The sequence below is a fragment of the Phalangium opilio genome, unplaced genomic scaffold (genome assembly GCF_054372755.1).
Source record: "Phalangium opilio isolate 3A_F unplaced genomic scaffold, DU_Popi_V2 ptg000052l_1, whole genome shotgun sequence".
NCBI lineage: Eukaryota > Metazoa > Arthropoda > Arachnida > Opiliones > Phalangiidae > Phalangium > Phalangium opilio.
This window is the reverse complement of record NW_028324171.1, coordinates 114,403-133,272: the sequence shown is the minus strand read 5'-3', so window position 1 is coordinate 133,272 and position 18,870 is coordinate 114,403. Positions and strand designations below refer to the sequence as shown.

Genomic DNA, 18,870 nt, shown 5'->3' with positions numbered 1-18,870 from the left:
GAAGATTATTCGAAATTTACAAAAGAGAAATACGGTAAAAAATGAATTTCCCGAGGGACGAAGCGGCGCGATACAAAAACTTTCGCGTGGAGCGGAGCCAGAGTTCTCCCTTCCAACGAGTTACGAGACTAGACTACCGTCTTTCACGGCACCTGCTTTTATGGGTTTGAAAATTATAAAAGAAGGGGAGAGAAGGACAGAAGAAGAAGGAGGTGACATAGACGGCGGAGGACCGAACATATTCCGAGAAAAAACCCACGGCGTAAACACCAATAATGTACAGTCAAAGCTAGGATGATGATCTTATTAAATAGTATAAATAGCCAGGACCCTGAGTTAAACCACCATCACAATCTCTCTAAAGTCCGACGAGGAAGGAAGGACCATCCAACAAGTACAATGTAAGTATAGTTTTTGTGTACTTATTATTTTTAAAGTTAAAGTTTGAACCGTAAATATCAGTGTTAATGGGAGATTTTTTTTACCCTCACCAAGGCTTAAGAAATCCGTGGTCGTTGAGTTTGATTTTCTTACCGGGCGAATTGTTGGAGTTGAACGGGAACAGATAGCCAAGGAGGTGGCGGTTACTACCGTGGAGAAAACACCGAGGGTTGGCTCATGGTCTTTCGCGCCCCCTCAGTGAAAATGAACTTACATACGACACTGTGCGTCAGAACAGGTGGCTTCTTAACAACCTGCATGATCTGGAATGGAGTGATGGAGTAACGCCCTACGAAAAACTCGGCGAAAGCCTCCGATCTGCAGTTCAAGGCTACGACCGCGTATTTTTTAAGGGAGAGGAAAAGTGTTTATTTTTGCTGAACATTATTAATCGGGAAGTTATAGACTTGAATGGGGTGGGGTGCCCCAAAGCCAACGAAATAGACGATGATGGACCCATGATTACATGTATGCTTAATCATAAAACTGTCCGTAATAATAAGAAGTATTTATGCGCACTATCTAAATGTATATTATTTTCCGAGTGGATTTATAACCACAAAGAAATTGTAAATAAAAATTTAGGAGACGAATAAAAATGAAATTCAAAGTGTAACGTTTAATTAATTTACTTTTATTTATTCATAGTTTTTTTTCAAATTTGATACGACACCGCGTAATTAGCGCACACACTTTGGCTTACCGCAATGCCGACATGCTCGATTAATGCCCTGTCGAGCTGGGTGGCGAGCATGTGGTCCTCACCCCCATTATTGCTGGCATCCCGCCTCCTCATCATTAAGGTGAATATGGCGTTTTGAACGCTGATAATAGTAAATAAAAGAAAAAAAATTGTTTTAGCGAATATATGTATATTGTAATTAATGTAAATAGAATTAAATATTTGATAGTGTGTCATACCCATATCCATCGCAGTTAGGGGATGGTGATGCCCCGTCCGGGGTGGGGTAAACCCCATTGGCATCCCTTGTCGGACTAAGCGGAGGGGTAGAAAAATATATTAATAAATAAATGAAATACTAGTAATAATTAATAATTAATAATTAATCAAAATATTATCTATATCTTCAATACACACCTTGGGCGTATATATCCCGCAATTAAATCCTCTAGTGTCGTTAAAAGGTTCCGTATAGAGGGGGTGGCCATGCTGGGGAGTAATAAAACCCGTACGGTATCCATGATGCTAAACGAAATCAATTAGCGCTACAAATGGTGGGGTGTATAAATATGGATGCATTTACCGGTATCCGTCACAGTTTATATTTAGCACTATTTCTCCCTCAAAATCATCAAAATCGCCGAGATCAGCGCTAATCACATGAAAACAATCTTAAGTATTGATACTAAACAACAATAATAGAAATAATAATAATAATAAAAAAATATATATATGCACTTACATATCCCCGGGATGGATGATTGGGAAAGTGTTTACGGAGTCAACCTCTCCATCATCATCGTTTTCAACGATGAAGTTTAACACCTCATCAGCTCCCTCATCTAACATAAATTCTTCCTCCATCTCCTCAATTATTAGTGGAGGAGTTTCTGGTGCGTAGACCCAAGACATGTCCCCCATAGGTACGTGACCCAGAACAATTTTGAAATTAATTTAAAAGTTTTTTTTTTAAAAAAATAATGAGACTCAACTTGCGTCTTGGACGGAAAAAATCGTTGTGAGTAGAATATTGAAAATGGCCCATGTCCCTGGGTCCAACATGTAGTATGAAAAACTCTAACCCTTCCACGTATTTTCTCCAAATTACAATAAAACTTCAAACAGTTAGTATGAATTGTAGGATTAAAAACCATACACACACATGAATCACTGGTTTCAATCGGGATTCCCCCAAAAAACCCAAAAAGCGCGAAGAAATCAAGCCCGATGCTGGGTGGTCGGTTACTAGTTCAAAATATACTGATAAGTCAAAAGACATAGTGTATAGAATAACATATATCCGACCCCTCGTTTCGAACCATCTAGAAGGCGAAAACACGTGCATCTTAACCAAACATGTCAACTTGACGTTTAGACCGAGGTGATACCCAGTCTCTATACTGGGTGGTCAAACGCTATAACATATATATACATTCGGAACTCGGGTGACAAACCCCTCGTGTACGAATGTCCCTGCTACATCCCCTCGTGTACGATTGTACCTGCTACTATAGTTTAAGATACAGTTTGGGTTTTTATCGGAGGAGTAAATTTCTTAGACCGAGGGAGTCTTCAAATCAAAGCGTCATGTTGACTTTACACTACCTACAATATAAGCCGAATTCGGATGTACAATGAAGTGTCGGTCATCTCGGACCATCTAGAATATTCTTTCGGATTCCAGAACATTCCATTGTTTCTAGAAGGCTCTTTTTGGGTCTTCCATATTACACCATCTTAAACCATTCGCAATTGGATTTCTGTACGTTGATGGGGAAACCCTGGAAAATCCAAGGAAAAAGACACTGTTTAAGGCTGACAATATTTTTATCCAATGGGAATCACGGGAAAGGGTGAAACAATATATACGTGAGCTTGAAAATTGTATAAAAGGGAAGGGAAATGGGTCCTATGGTCACATTCGATTTCAAGATGTACTCCTGTTCCACATGCGCCGATGTCTTCACGAACCAGCAGAACCTCACTCGACATATGCGGGTCAAACACGGTAATATTTCTTTTGCGTGTCCAGTTTGCGATAAGTCATTTTCGCGGAGAGATAATTTATTGCGTCATCAACGACGAACGAACCACGAAGGAGCCGCGGTAAATAACGTCGCGGAAAACAACACGCGTCCAGCATCTCCTCAACCCGGGCCATCACACCGTGTAACCCCTCCTAATTCCCCCGTTAAGAGGAAGGGAGAACCGACTCCAGAGAAAAGAAAAAGAATCAGAGTTGAAAATGGTAAATATTTAGTTTATTGATTTCCCCTGTAAAGTGTCTTACCCGCCGCAAATTGATGTACAGGGTGTAGGTACCCACCAGGGGTTTAGTTGCGTTAGTCGTAAAACTCGACATTTGAATTGGTGTAGGAATTAATTCTTAATTTATATGTAGAAAATGCGCCAATGCCAGATGAGACGTTATCTACCCAAGATATCGAAGGACTTGACGCGTTTATAAAGATGTGGGAGGATAGACAAAATCTAGATAGGAGGGGTAGGGAAAATGAAGATGGTGATGTTTTGCTCTCGCAAGATGATGCGGGTTTAAATGAATTTATGGAAAACTGGGAAGCCGAACAAAACGCGGTAGAACAACCCGGGAGTCAACAACCGGACATTGAGGAGATTAACGCGCTCGATAACGCGATTTTCTCGGCCAGAATCACCGCACCTGACGGTGTAACGGACCCGATTTTATTCATCAATAAACACAGGGGAAAACTAGAATCGTATCTCAGAGACAAATTGAGTGTTAAAAAGGGGATTAAATGCTATTTAACGGTTCGCGCGCGGTATACACGTGAACTTGGGAATACAGGTGCTGAAACCGAAATTAGCCCATATTTCCGAGGATTTACGCATGCCACATTGGCACCAGAAGTTATCCCACAACAAATCGACTCGAGTCGAGATAAAATTGCCGAGAGTATGATTAGCTTCGAAGCTATGGGAAGTGGGTGGGTTTTAGACCGAATATTATTTATACAAATCAACATTATCCAGTATTTACCCCTAGTGGGTGGAACATATTTTCAATTACCACCCGTGATTGAAAATAAAAAGGCCACGGTGAATGTTAACCCGGAAGATCCAACTGACAATAAGTGTTTCTTGTGGTCGATAATCGCGAAACTTCATCCGGCTTTAATCACCCCAAGTCGTGTAACACATTATAGACCGTACGAGAACGAACTCGATTTGTGTGGAATCACTTTCCCTTTTGAATTAGATACGTTTAAACTTAAACGGTTTGAGGAGGTGAACAATTTATGAGTGAATATTTTCGCGTACGAAAAAGGATATTTTCCACGTTACCTAAGCGAGAATAAAGTGCACGAATCTAGACAAATTGATCTTCTCTTGGTTTCCAATGGAAAATCAAAACATTACGTGTTAATTCGCCACCTTAGCCGATTGTTTAACGGTTTCACGAAACATTGTCACCAATCCTTCTACTGCCGATATTGCTTGAAAAGAAGCGCCACCGAAACAGTTCACGATAATCACGTGCGTGAATGTAGTGTACACGACCCGCAACGCGTGATTATGCCGCACAGTGAACCCACATTGAAATTTAAAAACTTTGGATGGAATCAAATGGTAATTTACTAAATATAACCAAGTGCAAGACAAAATTATAATGTTTCATTACATCGATATAGGTTCCATATATTATTGTAGCCGATTTTGAATCGATTCTCGCAAAGGTGACAACATGTTTACCAGACACATCGTTGTCTTCAACAACTACATTGGCGTTGCATAAGGCGTGTGGTTTTTCATACGCAATAGTCGGACCAACCGGTAAATTTCAATCCCCTAAACGGATTAACCGGTTATCTTACAAATATTCGTGCTATCATAGGAAATCTCGTTAAACACGAAGTATACAGAGGAGTTGACGGGGCAATAAAATTCCTGAAAATGCTGTTGGATGAATCCGACATCATCGTTGGGAAACTGAAGGAGAACATACCAATGCAATTAACAACGGTCGAAGAAGCTTCACACGAAGCTGCGACTCGTTGTTACGTATGTGAAGAATCCTTCACGGCTACTATAATCAAAACACGCGACCATGACCACTACACTGGAAAATATAGAGGGAGTGCGTGCCAAAGTTGCAACTTGAAATTGAAAGCACCAAAATTCATACCAGTTGTGATGCACAATCTCAGCAGGTAATTTAGATAATCATTATGTCTAATTAGATCTATTTAATAACTATCGATTACCGAATAGGTACGATGCGCATCTCATCATGCAGCAAATTGCGATGATTCGAAACAAAAAGATTGACTGTATAGCAACTAATAGTGAGACATACATTTCATTCACGCTGGGAAATCTACGCTTTGTGGATAGTATCCGATTCTTGCCTGCATCCCTCGAATCGTTGGTCTCAAATGTAGCGAAAGGAGGACAGGAGAAATTCCCACTCATGAACGCCGTTTTCAATCCGGCTGAAGTTAAATTACTTCTTCGGAAGGGTGTATACCCCTACACCTACATGGATTCCGAGAAGCGCTTCTCCGAAAAGCAACTACCACCAATTGAGTGTTTCTACAACGATCTTACGGACGAGCCCCTTAAACAGGATGATTACACTCACGCTCAAGACGTGTGGCAATCATTCAACATTCGGAATTTGGGTATGATCATGATGACATTCATTCGAGATGAACATTTGCTAATGTTTGTATTGCATTTTTTAAAGGGGAGTACCACGATTTGTATGTTCTGTCCGATACTCTCCTCCTAGCGGATGTTTTCCAAAACTTCCGCAAAATGTGCATGACGTACTATCGTCTAGACCCTGCACACTCATATACCTTACCCGGTTTTGCCTGGCAAGCCGCTCTATGCATGTCAAAGGTGCACCTAGACTTGCTATTGGATGAGAACATGCACCTCTTCATCGAAAAGGGGATTAGGGGAGGGGTATCCATGATAAGTCATCGCTTCGCGGCGGCCAACAACACATATCTAGATAATTACGACGCATCAAAACCGGAAAGTTACATATGTTATCTAGGTAAGATATACAAGTTATCCTAAAATAATTTTCACATACTAACAATCAACGATAATAGATTGCAACAACCTTTATGGGACGGTCATGTGTGACGCTCTACCCATGAGGAATTTCCAGTGGGTAGAACCCAACCCCAACTCCGAGCTCGAAATTCTAAGTTGCCCAGATGACTCGCCGGAGGGTTATATTATTGAAGTGGATATGGAGTACCCCGAATATCTCCATGAAAGTCACAACTGCTATCCACTAGAATCCATGTCCATAAAACCCCAGATGCTCTCTCACTATTCCAAAGAGCAGATGACTTCACTGAACATCAAAATCAAGGAATCTCTACCCAAACTACTCCCCAACCTAAACAAGAAGGAACGATACGTGGTTCACTATCGTAATTTAAAGTACTACGTATCAAAGGGGCTGAGAATCAGCCAAATTCACAGAATTTTGAAGTTTCAACAAGGAGCGTGGTTAAAGGGGTACATAGAATTTAACACCGAGAAGAGGACGAAGGCGACTGACGATTTTGAGAAGGACCTATTTAAATTAATGAACAACGCCGTGTTTGGTATGTATTTATAAAATTAGAATGAACATAAAATAGTATAGATAATAATGATTTGCTTTCTCCCTTAGGAAAAACGATGGAGAACCTTCGGAACCGTCAGGATTTCCAACTAGTGACGACTGCCGAAAAAGCCGTTAAAAAGGCTAGTTCACCAGCATTCGAACGGTTCACCATATTCCACAACGAACTAGTTGGAATCCACTCCACAAAAAAGAAGTTGGTCCTAAACCGACCCGTATACACGGGCTTCGCAATTCTAGATCTATCAAAATTGCTCATGTATGGTTTCCACTATGACGTAATTCGGGCACAATACGGGGAGAAAGCAAAACTCCTCTTCACAGATACTGGTAAGTTTTTTACACCCTTATATATCATTTACTTAGCATAACATTTACATTAACATTTGCGGACATTACGTATAATTACAGACAGTCTCACGTATCACATAGAAACGAAAGACCTGTACAAAGACTTCGCCGCTCAGTCGGAAAAATACGACTTCTCGGGGTATCCAAGAAACCATCCACTTCATAGCGATGTGAACAAGAAACGCCTTGATAAATTCAAGGATGAAATGGACGGCACCCCAATCGAGGAGTTCTGTGGGCTGAGACCCAAAATATATAGCATTTTGTCGGCCAAAGGGGAGAAGAAGACGTGCAAGGGAGTTTGCAAGCGCGTCGTGCAGAAACGCGTCCGGCACGCGCATAACCGCGAGTGTCTCTTCAACCGCGAGCTGACCACCGCGGAAATGGTTAGAATCGTGAGTGATAAGCACATTTTAAAAACTGTAAAACAAACCAAACTATGTCGAACTACCATTCAGGTCGGGGGTCAAGTCGAATACGAAAAGAGCATTACCATTGGCGAACTCGTCACGGTCAATGAAATTACCCTCGTCGATATTCCATTGTCCGGTTTGAAGAAAGAGATTGGCGTACGATCTCATACATAGGTTATCCTTAAAGTTGGGGTTTAAGGGTTTATGGGGTACGCTAACCCCATCAACGGATAAGGTGATTTGAGTCACCGCTTCATTTTTAAAATTAAAAGGCGACATTTTATAATCACCCAAAAACGCGTTCTGGTCTACAAATCCAATTACAACTTTATTCGGTTGTTGACCGCTAAATAAATAGTCTTTGACTGCTATTTTACTTCCTTGAGATATGGAAAATGTATTACATTCCGTGCGTGTTATGGGGTATTTCATCGTGGCCAATTCCAGGGTTTTGGCGTGTGATATCATAATCTCGGGGGTTAGTTTAACTCTTCTTATGAATAACGAAGCGTGGGTAAATATAACTTTCGCTTTATTTCCATCCGCATGTAAGCAGAATTCGTTGGGACTTTTGATAAATTTAAAATTCACATCGACCAGATTGGGGATAAAGCGATTTTGCTGACATATATCGGCGTGTACGACGCCAATCAAGTCTATAACCCCATTTTGGGCGAATTCACTCCGTTTCAAAAACCCTTCATTTTCGGAAAAGTCGTCAAAATGTCCCGCCGTATCTTTGTAGAATAGTGCCCCGGTCAAAAAACTCTTTTTCGCTGGACCACCAAATGTCAATAGCGTTTGAATCATGCTCATGTATGCGTATTGTTGAGGACATGATGTAACTGATCTATCATTCAACGATACGTGTAGTTCACTAAAAAGACTGGAGAGTAATAGGTTTTCGGGTCCAACTTTATCCGCCTGAGTAGTTAAACCACCATTCGCATCGTACACAGCGGCTTTAGGTAGAGACCCATCAGCTTTAACCACTTTTACTTGTAAATGCAGGAGCGTGTTTTTCAAGTCCATGAATGTCTCGGAGTTCCCGGTGACGGGAAATATAATAGCCTGATTTTCATCCACATTGGAGGTAGAGTTATACTCCACCCATTGACTTCCTACTATCCCAGTTTGGGTATAGGGTACGTGAAAAACATTTAGTTCCGAGCTGACGCTGTTCATAGAGTCTGGGTGTGCGAGCGACATTATGAAAATATATCCGGGTGTAAAGATGACGACCTTCTCTTCTTCTTAGCTCGAACAGAACTGATGATGGGTGACACTTTGCGTTTCCTTTTACGTCCGTTTCCAGTTAGCTTGGTCACTTCTTCGGCGGCCCTTCTCAATGTTTCCTTACCCGCTTCTTTACCCCTAGTTCTCAATGCTTGTTTAATGGGTACACCGCTTGTATAATCCGTCGCAATTTTCGCGCCAGTGTTTAAAAACTTTCGACCTAGGAACGTGGCACCCCTTTCAAGTAATGGCATGGCCGATCTGAACGCCGAGGAGATAATTGACCCCAGGCCATAACCACGTTGCACGGCCAAACCTCTATATAATGGGATGGATCCATGTCCAATTTGATTTAGATAATAGTCCTCATAATCCTTAACAGAAATGTGACCCGTATTATATGGAGACATCCTTACACTTTGACAATCACGTCATAAATGGGGCGGAGATTGAATTCAACGTAGTTCTTATAACAAGTGCCAAGTTCTTCTGGGCCTGAAATGTAGAGTGACGTGAACTTTCCCACGTTCGAACTTAACCGGTTTACCCATTTCACTCATAATGTTTATTTCAATTGTTTGGAAGTTGTTTTTCGCTATGGGCATGTAATGGGGTTTAGCAAACTCTTTTTCCACCGTGTCACCATCTTCCCGTTGATACTTATAATTCTTAAGAGAGGGACGTCAGAGTCTCCTACCGCTCGAGACTGAATTATATCAGAGTATATGAATTAGGAGTGCATTCCAGCATCCATATCACAACTGAATGGGGCCGACATAGAGGCGACCACAGTGAAGTCTTTTTTGGAATTCCTCGTGAACCCTAATATAATGGCAATTTCGCTTGGGATATAAAGTTGGTTCGTCCCTTTTAACTCAACCATCACCCGTCGATTTGGTTTGTTGTATGAAAACTCAACCCTAGATTTTATTTTTTCAGTAGCACCAGCATCGTCGTCGGCTGACAATATTTCGAGTAATTCCTCTACAGAACCGTAATATCCCGGAGGTATAATTATCGATATACCCCAGTTTTCATTCACTCCGTTAATTGTCTGTCCACTTTCACCAAAACCAGATCCCTCTTCTGGGAATTCATCCATTGCATCCGAAGCAACACCTACGAACGAATTATCCCAAATGCGAACTGCGCATTCCCTTTTTACATTATTCCAAGTTCTAGGATAGCTTATTTCAGCCAGAGCAACCTCGTGAGATCCCTCTAGAATTATAGGTTCTGGTAGATACGTTCTGAACTTGCTTATAGTATTTCCTTTGAAATATTGCGTTGACGAGTCAGAGGGTAGTGTGATGTAGAAACTCATTTTACGTCGATTTCTTGCACCCAGGAATCAAATTCGGAACTATACCCTCTCCACCGTACGAGGAGTTCTTTAGTACCGTCAGGTTTTTTACGTTTTCGTAATACTTTTTCAATTTTAAATTTACAGTTTTCTAGGTCCTTGCCAACTCTCTGTATTTCCTCTTTGTAGAACACACCGGAAATGAGCTCGGAGTTCAAATCCTTCAGTTTATATACCGGTGGATCTCTCGGGATTCGTTCTGTTACTTTGAATAGTTCTTCGGTATAATTGGCCAAATACCCTTTTTCAAACGTTCTTTTATTTTTGCTTATTCTAACTAAATCATAAATTTCAAAGGGGTATGAAACTGGCGGCGAAAAGTTTACTTTTCCGTACAAATTTAACCAGATTTCTTTCGAATTTTCCTCTGTCACTTCAGTGGGTTTGCATTTAATTGATTTGTGGTAGTTGTTATTATACGATTCCAATAAGTCGGGTAATACGTCAATGTATTTGTAGGTGTCGTTTTGTGTAAAATATCGGTACATTCGCTCCTTCAAGGTTCGATTAAATCGTTCAACTATACTGCATTTCACTTCCGAGTGTGTGGCGAAAAACTTGATATCCAAACGTTTCAATTCACTTTGCAGTTCTTTATTTAGAAATTCATTCCCATGATCCGACTGAACAATCTTGGGTTTTCTACCAGACTCTAAAACGGATCTAAACGCCGCAACCATCGTAGGTCCTTTCTTGTCTTTAATAGCGACGGCGAAAGCAAATTTACTGAATACGTCAATACAGCACAGTAGAAATCTATATCCGTCATTATGACGCTTAATGTTTTGCATGTCTGCCAGATCAAGTTGCCATTGTTCATCTATACCGTACACAATAGTCTTGTTCCTTCTGAAGTTGTGCCTCGCTGGTTTGTGCATTGTATACGTATCTTGACGTTGTAGGAACTCAATAACATCATTTAAGGAAACGTTAATCCCCTTTTCCCTCGCAGCCCTATATAGTCCTTGTACACCTCCGAAGCTCCCCGGATCTTTTTCATTGAAGTATATTTCTTCTAGTTTATCCATTAGTCGTACAGTTTAAGGTTTTTTGGGTATACCAATAAGCGAAATCAGATAACTCGATAATTATAATAAGAAATAATATCAAAAGCGCCGTAATAACTTTGGGATTATTTAAAAATGAAACGGACAGGGAGGCTAGAAGCCCTGTGGGAGAAGGGTCGTTACATCCTTCCATGATAACGTGTAAGTAATTTGTGAAAGAAATGAAACGTGGTATTGATATATATTCTTTATTTCAAGTTTATCCAAGTGTTGAGACCATTACCGTAGTGGGAATCTGGGGTTGGGGGATAATAATCAATTTTCGGTAATTCGCTTTTAGATACATCGAGATAGGTATTTGGTACAACACTCGTAGAGTTTCCAAATGGGAATTTGTTTCTCACGATAGTTTTTGGTACATTTTCTTTTATTAACATTTCGTAAAACTGATTTATTCCAACGACAGTGTGTTTCGGTTTACTTTTATAACCTTTAACGGATTCGTGTAAAATATCCATAATATTCGACCCGACGATTGGTTGTCCCCTGTATATAAGTTCCCCGTTAGGAGACCAATTAATCTTGGAGTTCATATCAATCCACTTGTATAAGGCAATGGCTGGTTTGAGGTGTGAATCTGGTATTGTCATGGCTATTTCAGAATACCAATCTTTCCTTTTCAGTTGTTTAACAGGTTTCTTCTTTTTTCTTTTGTTAATAGCACTCGTTAGTAAATGATTGTACATGTTAACTTTTTGCGTCTGGTTCAATTTGTTGTCTACCAAAACAGTCTTCGTATCCAAATTTTCACTATGTTCAACTTTTGGTTGTGAGTTTAATCGGCGGTAAACCTCTTCAGGTACCAATATCATCTTTCTAGCCATGTTTAATTGCTCTGCTTATAGCTGCACCAGCAGCAGTGCTAACAAGTGATAAGAGGGGTGCTAACAAAAGAGGTAAAAAACCACCTTTTTGAATAAGGATCATTTTTCGTTTTGCTACAGTGTTTTGTTTAGATAACTTCCGTAACATTAGACAGTGCTTCTTCAATCGTTTCTTCTGGTCATCTGATAACTTCACGTTACCGCGTAGGACATTTATACAACATTCCACTATGGCCTTGATAGAGTCATTACTAGTGTGTTTGATAGCGTATTTTCTCTGACACGCATTACAAGTAGTCAGATACTTTAAGAAATGTTGATGCGTATGCACTCTTTTCATTTTGGAATATAGACTGCGGCTTCTTCGCCCGGTATGAGTCCCGCCCGTAGTCTATGATCATCTGACGTCGTTGGCTTTAAATCAACCCATAAATACCCAAAATCTCTAGCAATTGCCTGATGGAACGCGTCGATAACGTATTTACTATTGGTGGGACAAATCTGTTTGGCTAAATGAAATATAGCCGATTTATCTCGAGGAGATTTGAATATTATCAAGTAGTGGGCGTTTAAATTTAATGTTCTAATTTCCTTCCCGGGGTAATATAAATTTTGCATCAAAATAAAAACAGAGGTGTTTTTATGGTGCGATCCCCGTATGAACAAATTAGTTACATCCTTGTTATTAGATATTTCACAAAGTAAATCATCAAGTATAACAAAATTTTTGATATTGGGGTCTAATATATTCACATTTAATATACCTTCGTGAAATTCTACAGAAGGCGTGTGATCTAATACCGAATTAAATAATTTCGGTTGATATTCAGTGTAACACCATATTATCCTATCTGGAGGGGGTGATATACATATATCTTTATACTTTATAAGGTTAGCTACAAAGTATGATTTTCCCGATTGTGTCGCCCCGGCTATGAGACCATTAAATGGGTGTTGTAAGCAGAAGTCCATTTTAAGGAATGAATCACTTTTTAAGAATCAAGTTGTTTTTTATTCACAAATATTCTTTGGCATTACATACGATTTGACCAATCATAGACTTACAAAATTCGTCACTTAGAAAAGTGCTCAAAGTAAATATCTTATAAATTTCAACATAATCAAGATTACTTATCGCGGTGTCAAAGTTCATTGAAACACGCATTTCCCACCCATTCAAACAATCGTGTTGAGTTTGAGAGGGGTGATCAATACTACATCCGTAACAACATTTACGGATGTTTGATTTCAATTGTTCTACAATACAATTTTTTAATAACACACGTACTCGACTCGGCTCGTTAAGAAATGTGACTACGTCTTTATACGTATCCATTAACGTCTTGGCAAGGTAGTGTCCAACGGCGAATCCCTTCTTTGTTGGGAAGAACTTGCCGTACATAGCACCTGTTCCGGGGTATAGTTCCCTGATGTCTATAATCTTACGGTCTCAATATGTTCGCAACTCCACACGCTTCGTTTCAGAACCGGTAAAGAACCATGATGTCTCCGGGGCGTCGTCGGTTTCGAAGAACTTGAATATTTCATCCTTCCTAGCGTATAGCTCGTGGAAATCGGACTGGTGAAGTATGAGTCGCAACCTCGTGAGATTCCTCTAGAATTATAGGTTCTGGTAGATACGTTCTGAACTTGCTTATAGTATTTCCTTTGAAATATTGCGTTGACGAGTCAGAGGGTAGTGTGATGTAGAAACTCATTTTACGTCGATTTCTTGCACCCAGGAATCAAATTCGGAACTATACCCTCTCCACCGTACGAGGAGTTCTTTAGTACCGTCAGGTTTTTTACGTTTTCGTAATACTTTTTCAATTTTAAATTTACAGTTTTCTAGGTCCTTGCCAACTCTCTGTATTTCGCAACTCCACACGCTTCGTTTCAGAACCGGTAAAGAACCATGATGTCTCCGGGGCGTCGTCGGTTTCGAAGAACTTGAATATTTCATCCTTCCTAGCGTATAGCTCGTGGAAATCGGACTGGTGAAGTATGAGTCCCGTAGAACTGTCTTTGAACCCTAGTCGTACGTCTAACTTCGGGGTAACCTCAATTACTTTCTCATCTGATAGGGGAAATAGCACTACGGCAGACATTCTGTCAAATAGAAAAAAAAATCTAAGTTTTATATCCAAACTATAGCTTTAAAAATAACAAGTCCACAAAAACTATACTTACATTGTACTTGTTGGATGGTCCTTCCTTCCTCGTCGGACTTTAGAGAGATTGTGATGGTGGTTTAACTCAGGGTCCTGGCTATTTATACTATTTAATAAGATCATCATCCTAGCTTTGACTGTACATTATTGGTGTTTACGCCGTGGGTTTTTTCGGGAAGATTATTCTCGAACAATCTACAACTTTGACTGTACATTTTACGTCATGGCCTTAAACAACGTTAACCTGGGTTTTACGGGGCGAATTTTAATTTTTCTAGAATGATCTAGAATAATCGGTAGAGCTGGGTTTTTACTGGGATTTTTTATTTTCCCCCAACGTCATCTGGAGTTTCATACCCCCTTAACCATTTGATTAATACCGGAGAAATTAATGGTTTAAATTTTAATCTAATTAACATATTAAAATACTGTTTATTTCTTAAATCATAATTCACCCTTTCTTCATACTCCAATGTATGTACTTCCACATCCGAGAATCGAACACGCTTCATTGACCTGTCAATCAAAAACACCCCTTGCAGGTGCGGGGATGAGAGGGGTGAGTCAATCATAAACGCCCTCTTACCGGTCTGAGAGAGGGGTGAGTCAATCAAAAGGTTTACGTTTTCTCTCCCGCCATCTTGCCATCCTCCCATCCTCCAATCCTCCCATCCTCCCCTGCCTTCCACTGTACCTGCACTGGGAACGGCATATTCCCCCTACTTACTCTATAATCTTCCTCTTTAAAGTGAGCTGAACAAATCCTGGTACGTGAATTTAAAATAAAGTTCTTCCCAACGTCCCGTCGAATTTTAATAAACCACTCTTTTTTAAGGTTTTCATCACTTGGGATTTGTGAAATGATATCTATTAAATCATACCAGTGTTAATGGCAAAAATTCTCGGAACTCCCGAGTCCCCGGGCCTCTTCCAAAATCCCAAGTCTCAAACAAAACTAAGCCTTGGTTGGGTTTATTTACTTACTTTTGTTGCTGATCCATCTGCCAAAACCTTTTTAAACCCTCGCTGGGTACACAAGGGAACGCAACAAACAGTAGGCATTTACAATTTATTTCTTAAACCCTATCATAAGTTTAGATTTAATTTTTAATTTTAACACTCTTCTCGTAAGTTTTGCTGGGGACCGACAATACCTTGACTGCACCCTAGTGGCTGCTCTGCACTGTATCTACACTGGAGCTGCTCTGAGCGCGCGCGATTCAATTTTAAATATCGTCTATAATGATGTTAATTTAGAGTAAATTCACACCCTCCTTTATATTGGACTGTGGGTCCGCGTTGCCGTCGGGGAAAGGGAAATACCATTGCTCCAGAAGACTTCCTTTTGGATCCCCTCCTGAGGGACTTGAGATAGTCTCAGTAGCTTTACCTTCTTCCTCCCCTCCGACTTTCCGCTTTCCTGTTTTCTTCCTTTTCTGAGGGGGTGATTGCAACGGTTTCGCCCCGAAGGAGAACTTTTGGTAACCCCGCCACGCGAACCTTTGTACCGCGCCGTTTCATTCCAGAGTGGAAAACCAGTCTTTTGTTAACGACGATATTATCTTTTTTTAATAAACTAATTTCCAACATCCGAGATCATGAACCGAAGGTATGAATCATTTTCATTTTATTATGTCTCGAAAATGGGAAAACGTAGACGGAATAGGCCTACATAATAAGCTTCCTTGTTCTTTTTGATTTAATGTTGTTACGCGGTCCCCCGAGCTAAATTAGGGTTACCTGAACGTCCTGTAACGGAATTCCCATACGACCGGACAGTTTCATTTCATACCGGCGTATTCTGTTACAGTAATAAAACAGTAAGCGTACTCACGATTGACGAGAGTGAGCTCGTGCCGCGTTGTCGCATGTTTTTTCGCTCGCGCTCGTTTTAAAATTATACTTTTCAAATACTTTTTCAATTTTTGTTAGGCTTAGCTCTAAATTTTAGAATTTTTCATAACTTTGCCTAAATTAGCTGAGTGGTCTGGCTTAGTTGAAATGCGGCCCTCAAATTGGTGTGGGGGCTTAGAGGCTTCACTTTCCAGTGCCAGGAAACACGGTTACTGTGCTCTAGCATGTTAGTTTAGTTAGAGCTCCAAATTATAAAAACTACTAGTGAAAATAACCACGATAATAAGTGCGCGTTTGTGTTAATAAGCATTTGGATTAGCCAGGAGTACGATAATGGCAACAAAAAGTCTTGTATCAGGAAGAGATACACTAAGGAATGTTTGGCGATTATCACGATTAAGGATAATGATATGGAACGGATATTAAAGAAATAAGCTTCCACCACTTAATTTGAAACACGGTTACAGTGCTCTAGCATGCATCTTCAAGATGTTGCCCATTACTATGCTCCATTGGAAAACAACTCGGACATTTCAGAATAGCTCCTGATTGGACGTCGGTTTCGTTCGCTTTCACAGATGGGTATCTTTTGCACTGTACGATTGTGGAATTCTTCCCATGACCATAAAAAATTCGGCTAACGGTGTTTCTTTTCTTGCATTTCGGTCCTCCATTTTAAAATTTATATTTAACAATTGGACGTCTATTCAAAATTAAATTTTGATTTGTGTGTCTTATTTATTCTTAATGTATTGTTTTGTCCAGGTAACCACATTATATAGGTTTATGCCTCTGTGGTTGCCAGTAGCTTTGGTTACGAAAAAAATATTATTATTATTATACGTTTCATATCCCACACAACTATTATGAAAACTAACCGAAACTAGTGCATAAACTAAATAAAAGTTTCAAAGTTAACCTGTTAAACTTAGGGCTTATAATATCTAGATCCATTCGACTGTTTAACGTCAATGCCCCTCTATCACACCACAGAAGATGATGACATCCACGAGATGCGATTAAAGAGACCCCGCTTCGACTAGTCGCGGGAGAAGACTGCGAATTCGATTTGATGAGAACGGTCGAACCCACAAGGTTAATGACATCTGCTTCGCAAACATGCGTGGTACAGACTGTTAAAGTCTTTGCGCGTTGCAGATTTTGCGCATATTTTGCTATATTTCGAAAACTATGCAAGCTAGCGCTCTGAAATAAATTGCGTTATAATAGTTTTGCATTTGTCTTTCACATTTTATCCGTTTCATAGTTGATTTGCGTATCACAAAACGCAAATCTTTTACGTGTTTTAATGGTGATTGAAATCGCTTCAACGGAAGTGGTTCAAAAACGGCTTCAATTTTTTACCCGGATATAAAAATGGAGTCAAGGTAAATTAAAGAGTGTAAAATGAGGCTTTACGTCAATTGGTATTCTTGCCTGTTTTTTAACTTGCAAAACGAAACAGTTGGCGTAAAATGTCTTTTTACGATGAGAAAATGTTGTATATAAGGTCCCGAGAGTTCGTTTATTTTATCCATAAATCATGCCTCGTATTACAGAAGGACAAAGTTTGGAAATCGCTAGAATGCGGCAAGAAGGCTTGACTTGGAATCACATTGCGAACCAAGTTGGATGTTCAAGTCGTGGAGCTCAGTATACGTATGCACGCTACCAAAGGTTTCAGAGGATACGGGTAAATATGAATTCAATGTTACTTTTGCTAGAACCGGTTGTATATAGCTAGGGCGTCATAACGTTATGTTTATATTTATATGGGCTTAGTTGAGAGTAATTCGCTTATGTCGCTGAAGGATCTAGATAGGTCTGGAAGACCTTTGGTGGGAAATGCTCGGCAGCATAAAGCGCTAATTCGAGACGCTAAAACTCGTAAGTTCTTGTCGATAAGACAATTACGAGACCGTTGGGAAGTTAGGGCCGGTGTTCGGGTTACCGCCCCAACCGTTTGGGGAAATTGAAGAAGGCGGGCGTAAGGCGATGCAGGTCCGCAAACAAGCCATCATTGACGGTAATGCATAAGAGAATACGCCGCCAGTTCTGCAGGGAACTTTTAGCCTGGCCAAGGGAAGATCAAGAACGATACATCCTATTTTCGGACGAAAAGGTTCAGCGAATAATGCCAATTAATTTTGGTCAAAGCTGTTATGTCTTACTTCACCCGTATTATTTTATAGACGTTCCAAAGTTCATCTTCGTCGCCTGTTGTGTGGGTCTCGAGGGTCCAAAACCAGCGATACGTTCCTGAGTATGTGAACAGCACCAAAACCAGCGGTCGTTTTAGCGTAAACGTTTGGGGTTGCATAGGCGATGGACGAGTGGGAATATTGCAACCAATTGAGGGTCGTCTCAACGGCAACGCGTAGATAGATATCTTGAGAAACGCCATGTTCTCCTCTATGGCAGCTATACTGTATATAATGAAGACGACCGCGACCGGTATTAATATTAATAAACTAATCAAAATTCTTTTCTAACTTAAAATATTGTTTTAGTGTATGGTTTCAGCAGGACAATTGCCCAGCCCATACGTCCCGACTCGTTGCTAGATTTCTGGACAACGAAGGAATTGACGTTTTGGACTGGCCCGCTCTCTCGCCCGACTTAAACCCGATCGAAACCATGTGGGCTTACACGGTTAACAACATGGAGGAACGAATACCCGCGAACAGGGTGGACTTATTGAATATGGTCATGGCAGCTTATGACGCTTTGCCTCCTAATTTTAAACAGCGTTTATGCCTGTCATTTAGAAAAAATTTAAGAATTTGTTTAAGGGTCGAATAAAATATTCGGCAAATTAAGCAACAATTGAAAGTGACTG

General features: G+C 40.2%; 2 protein-coding genes and 1 long non-coding RNA gene across 3 annotated transcripts; 1 reads left to right on the top strand and 2 right to left on the bottom strand.

The window, feature by feature from the left end:
* The first annotated feature begins 257 nt into the window (after window positions 1-257).
* Window positions 258-1,057, top strand: LOC149673348 (uncharacterized). Its single transcript, XR_016367080.1, has 3 exons — window positions 258-401; window positions 496-610; window positions 680-1,057. It is a non-coding gene; the product is annotated as an uncharacterized LOC149673348 (long non-coding RNA).
* On the bottom strand, window positions 810-2,266 carry LOC149673347 (uncharacterized). The gene is made up of 6 exons (XM_089840056.1): window positions 1,866-2,266; window positions 1,707-1,775; window positions 1,541-1,648; window positions 1,363-1,437; window positions 1,145-1,265; window positions 810-914 (listed from the first exon to the last, which is right to left on the bottom strand). Exons 1-6 carry the CDS (start codon window positions 2,042-2,044, stop codon window positions 810-812), a joined length of 657 nt encoding a protein of 218 aa, XP_089696182.1. The 5' UTR covers window positions 2,045-2,266.
* Window positions 2,267-7,691: 5,425 nt separating this feature from the next.
* On the bottom strand, window positions 7,692-8,725 carry LOC149673346 (uncharacterized). Its single transcript, XM_089840055.1, has 2 exons — window positions 7,807-8,725; window positions 7,692-7,696 (listed from the first exon to the last, which is right to left on the bottom strand). The coding sequence occupies exons 1-2, from the start codon at window positions 8,723-8,725 to the stop codon at window positions 7,692-7,694; spliced, it is 924 nt and encodes a 307-aa protein (XP_089696181.1).
* Between the last annotated feature and the right edge of the window lie 10,145 nt (window positions 8,726-18,870).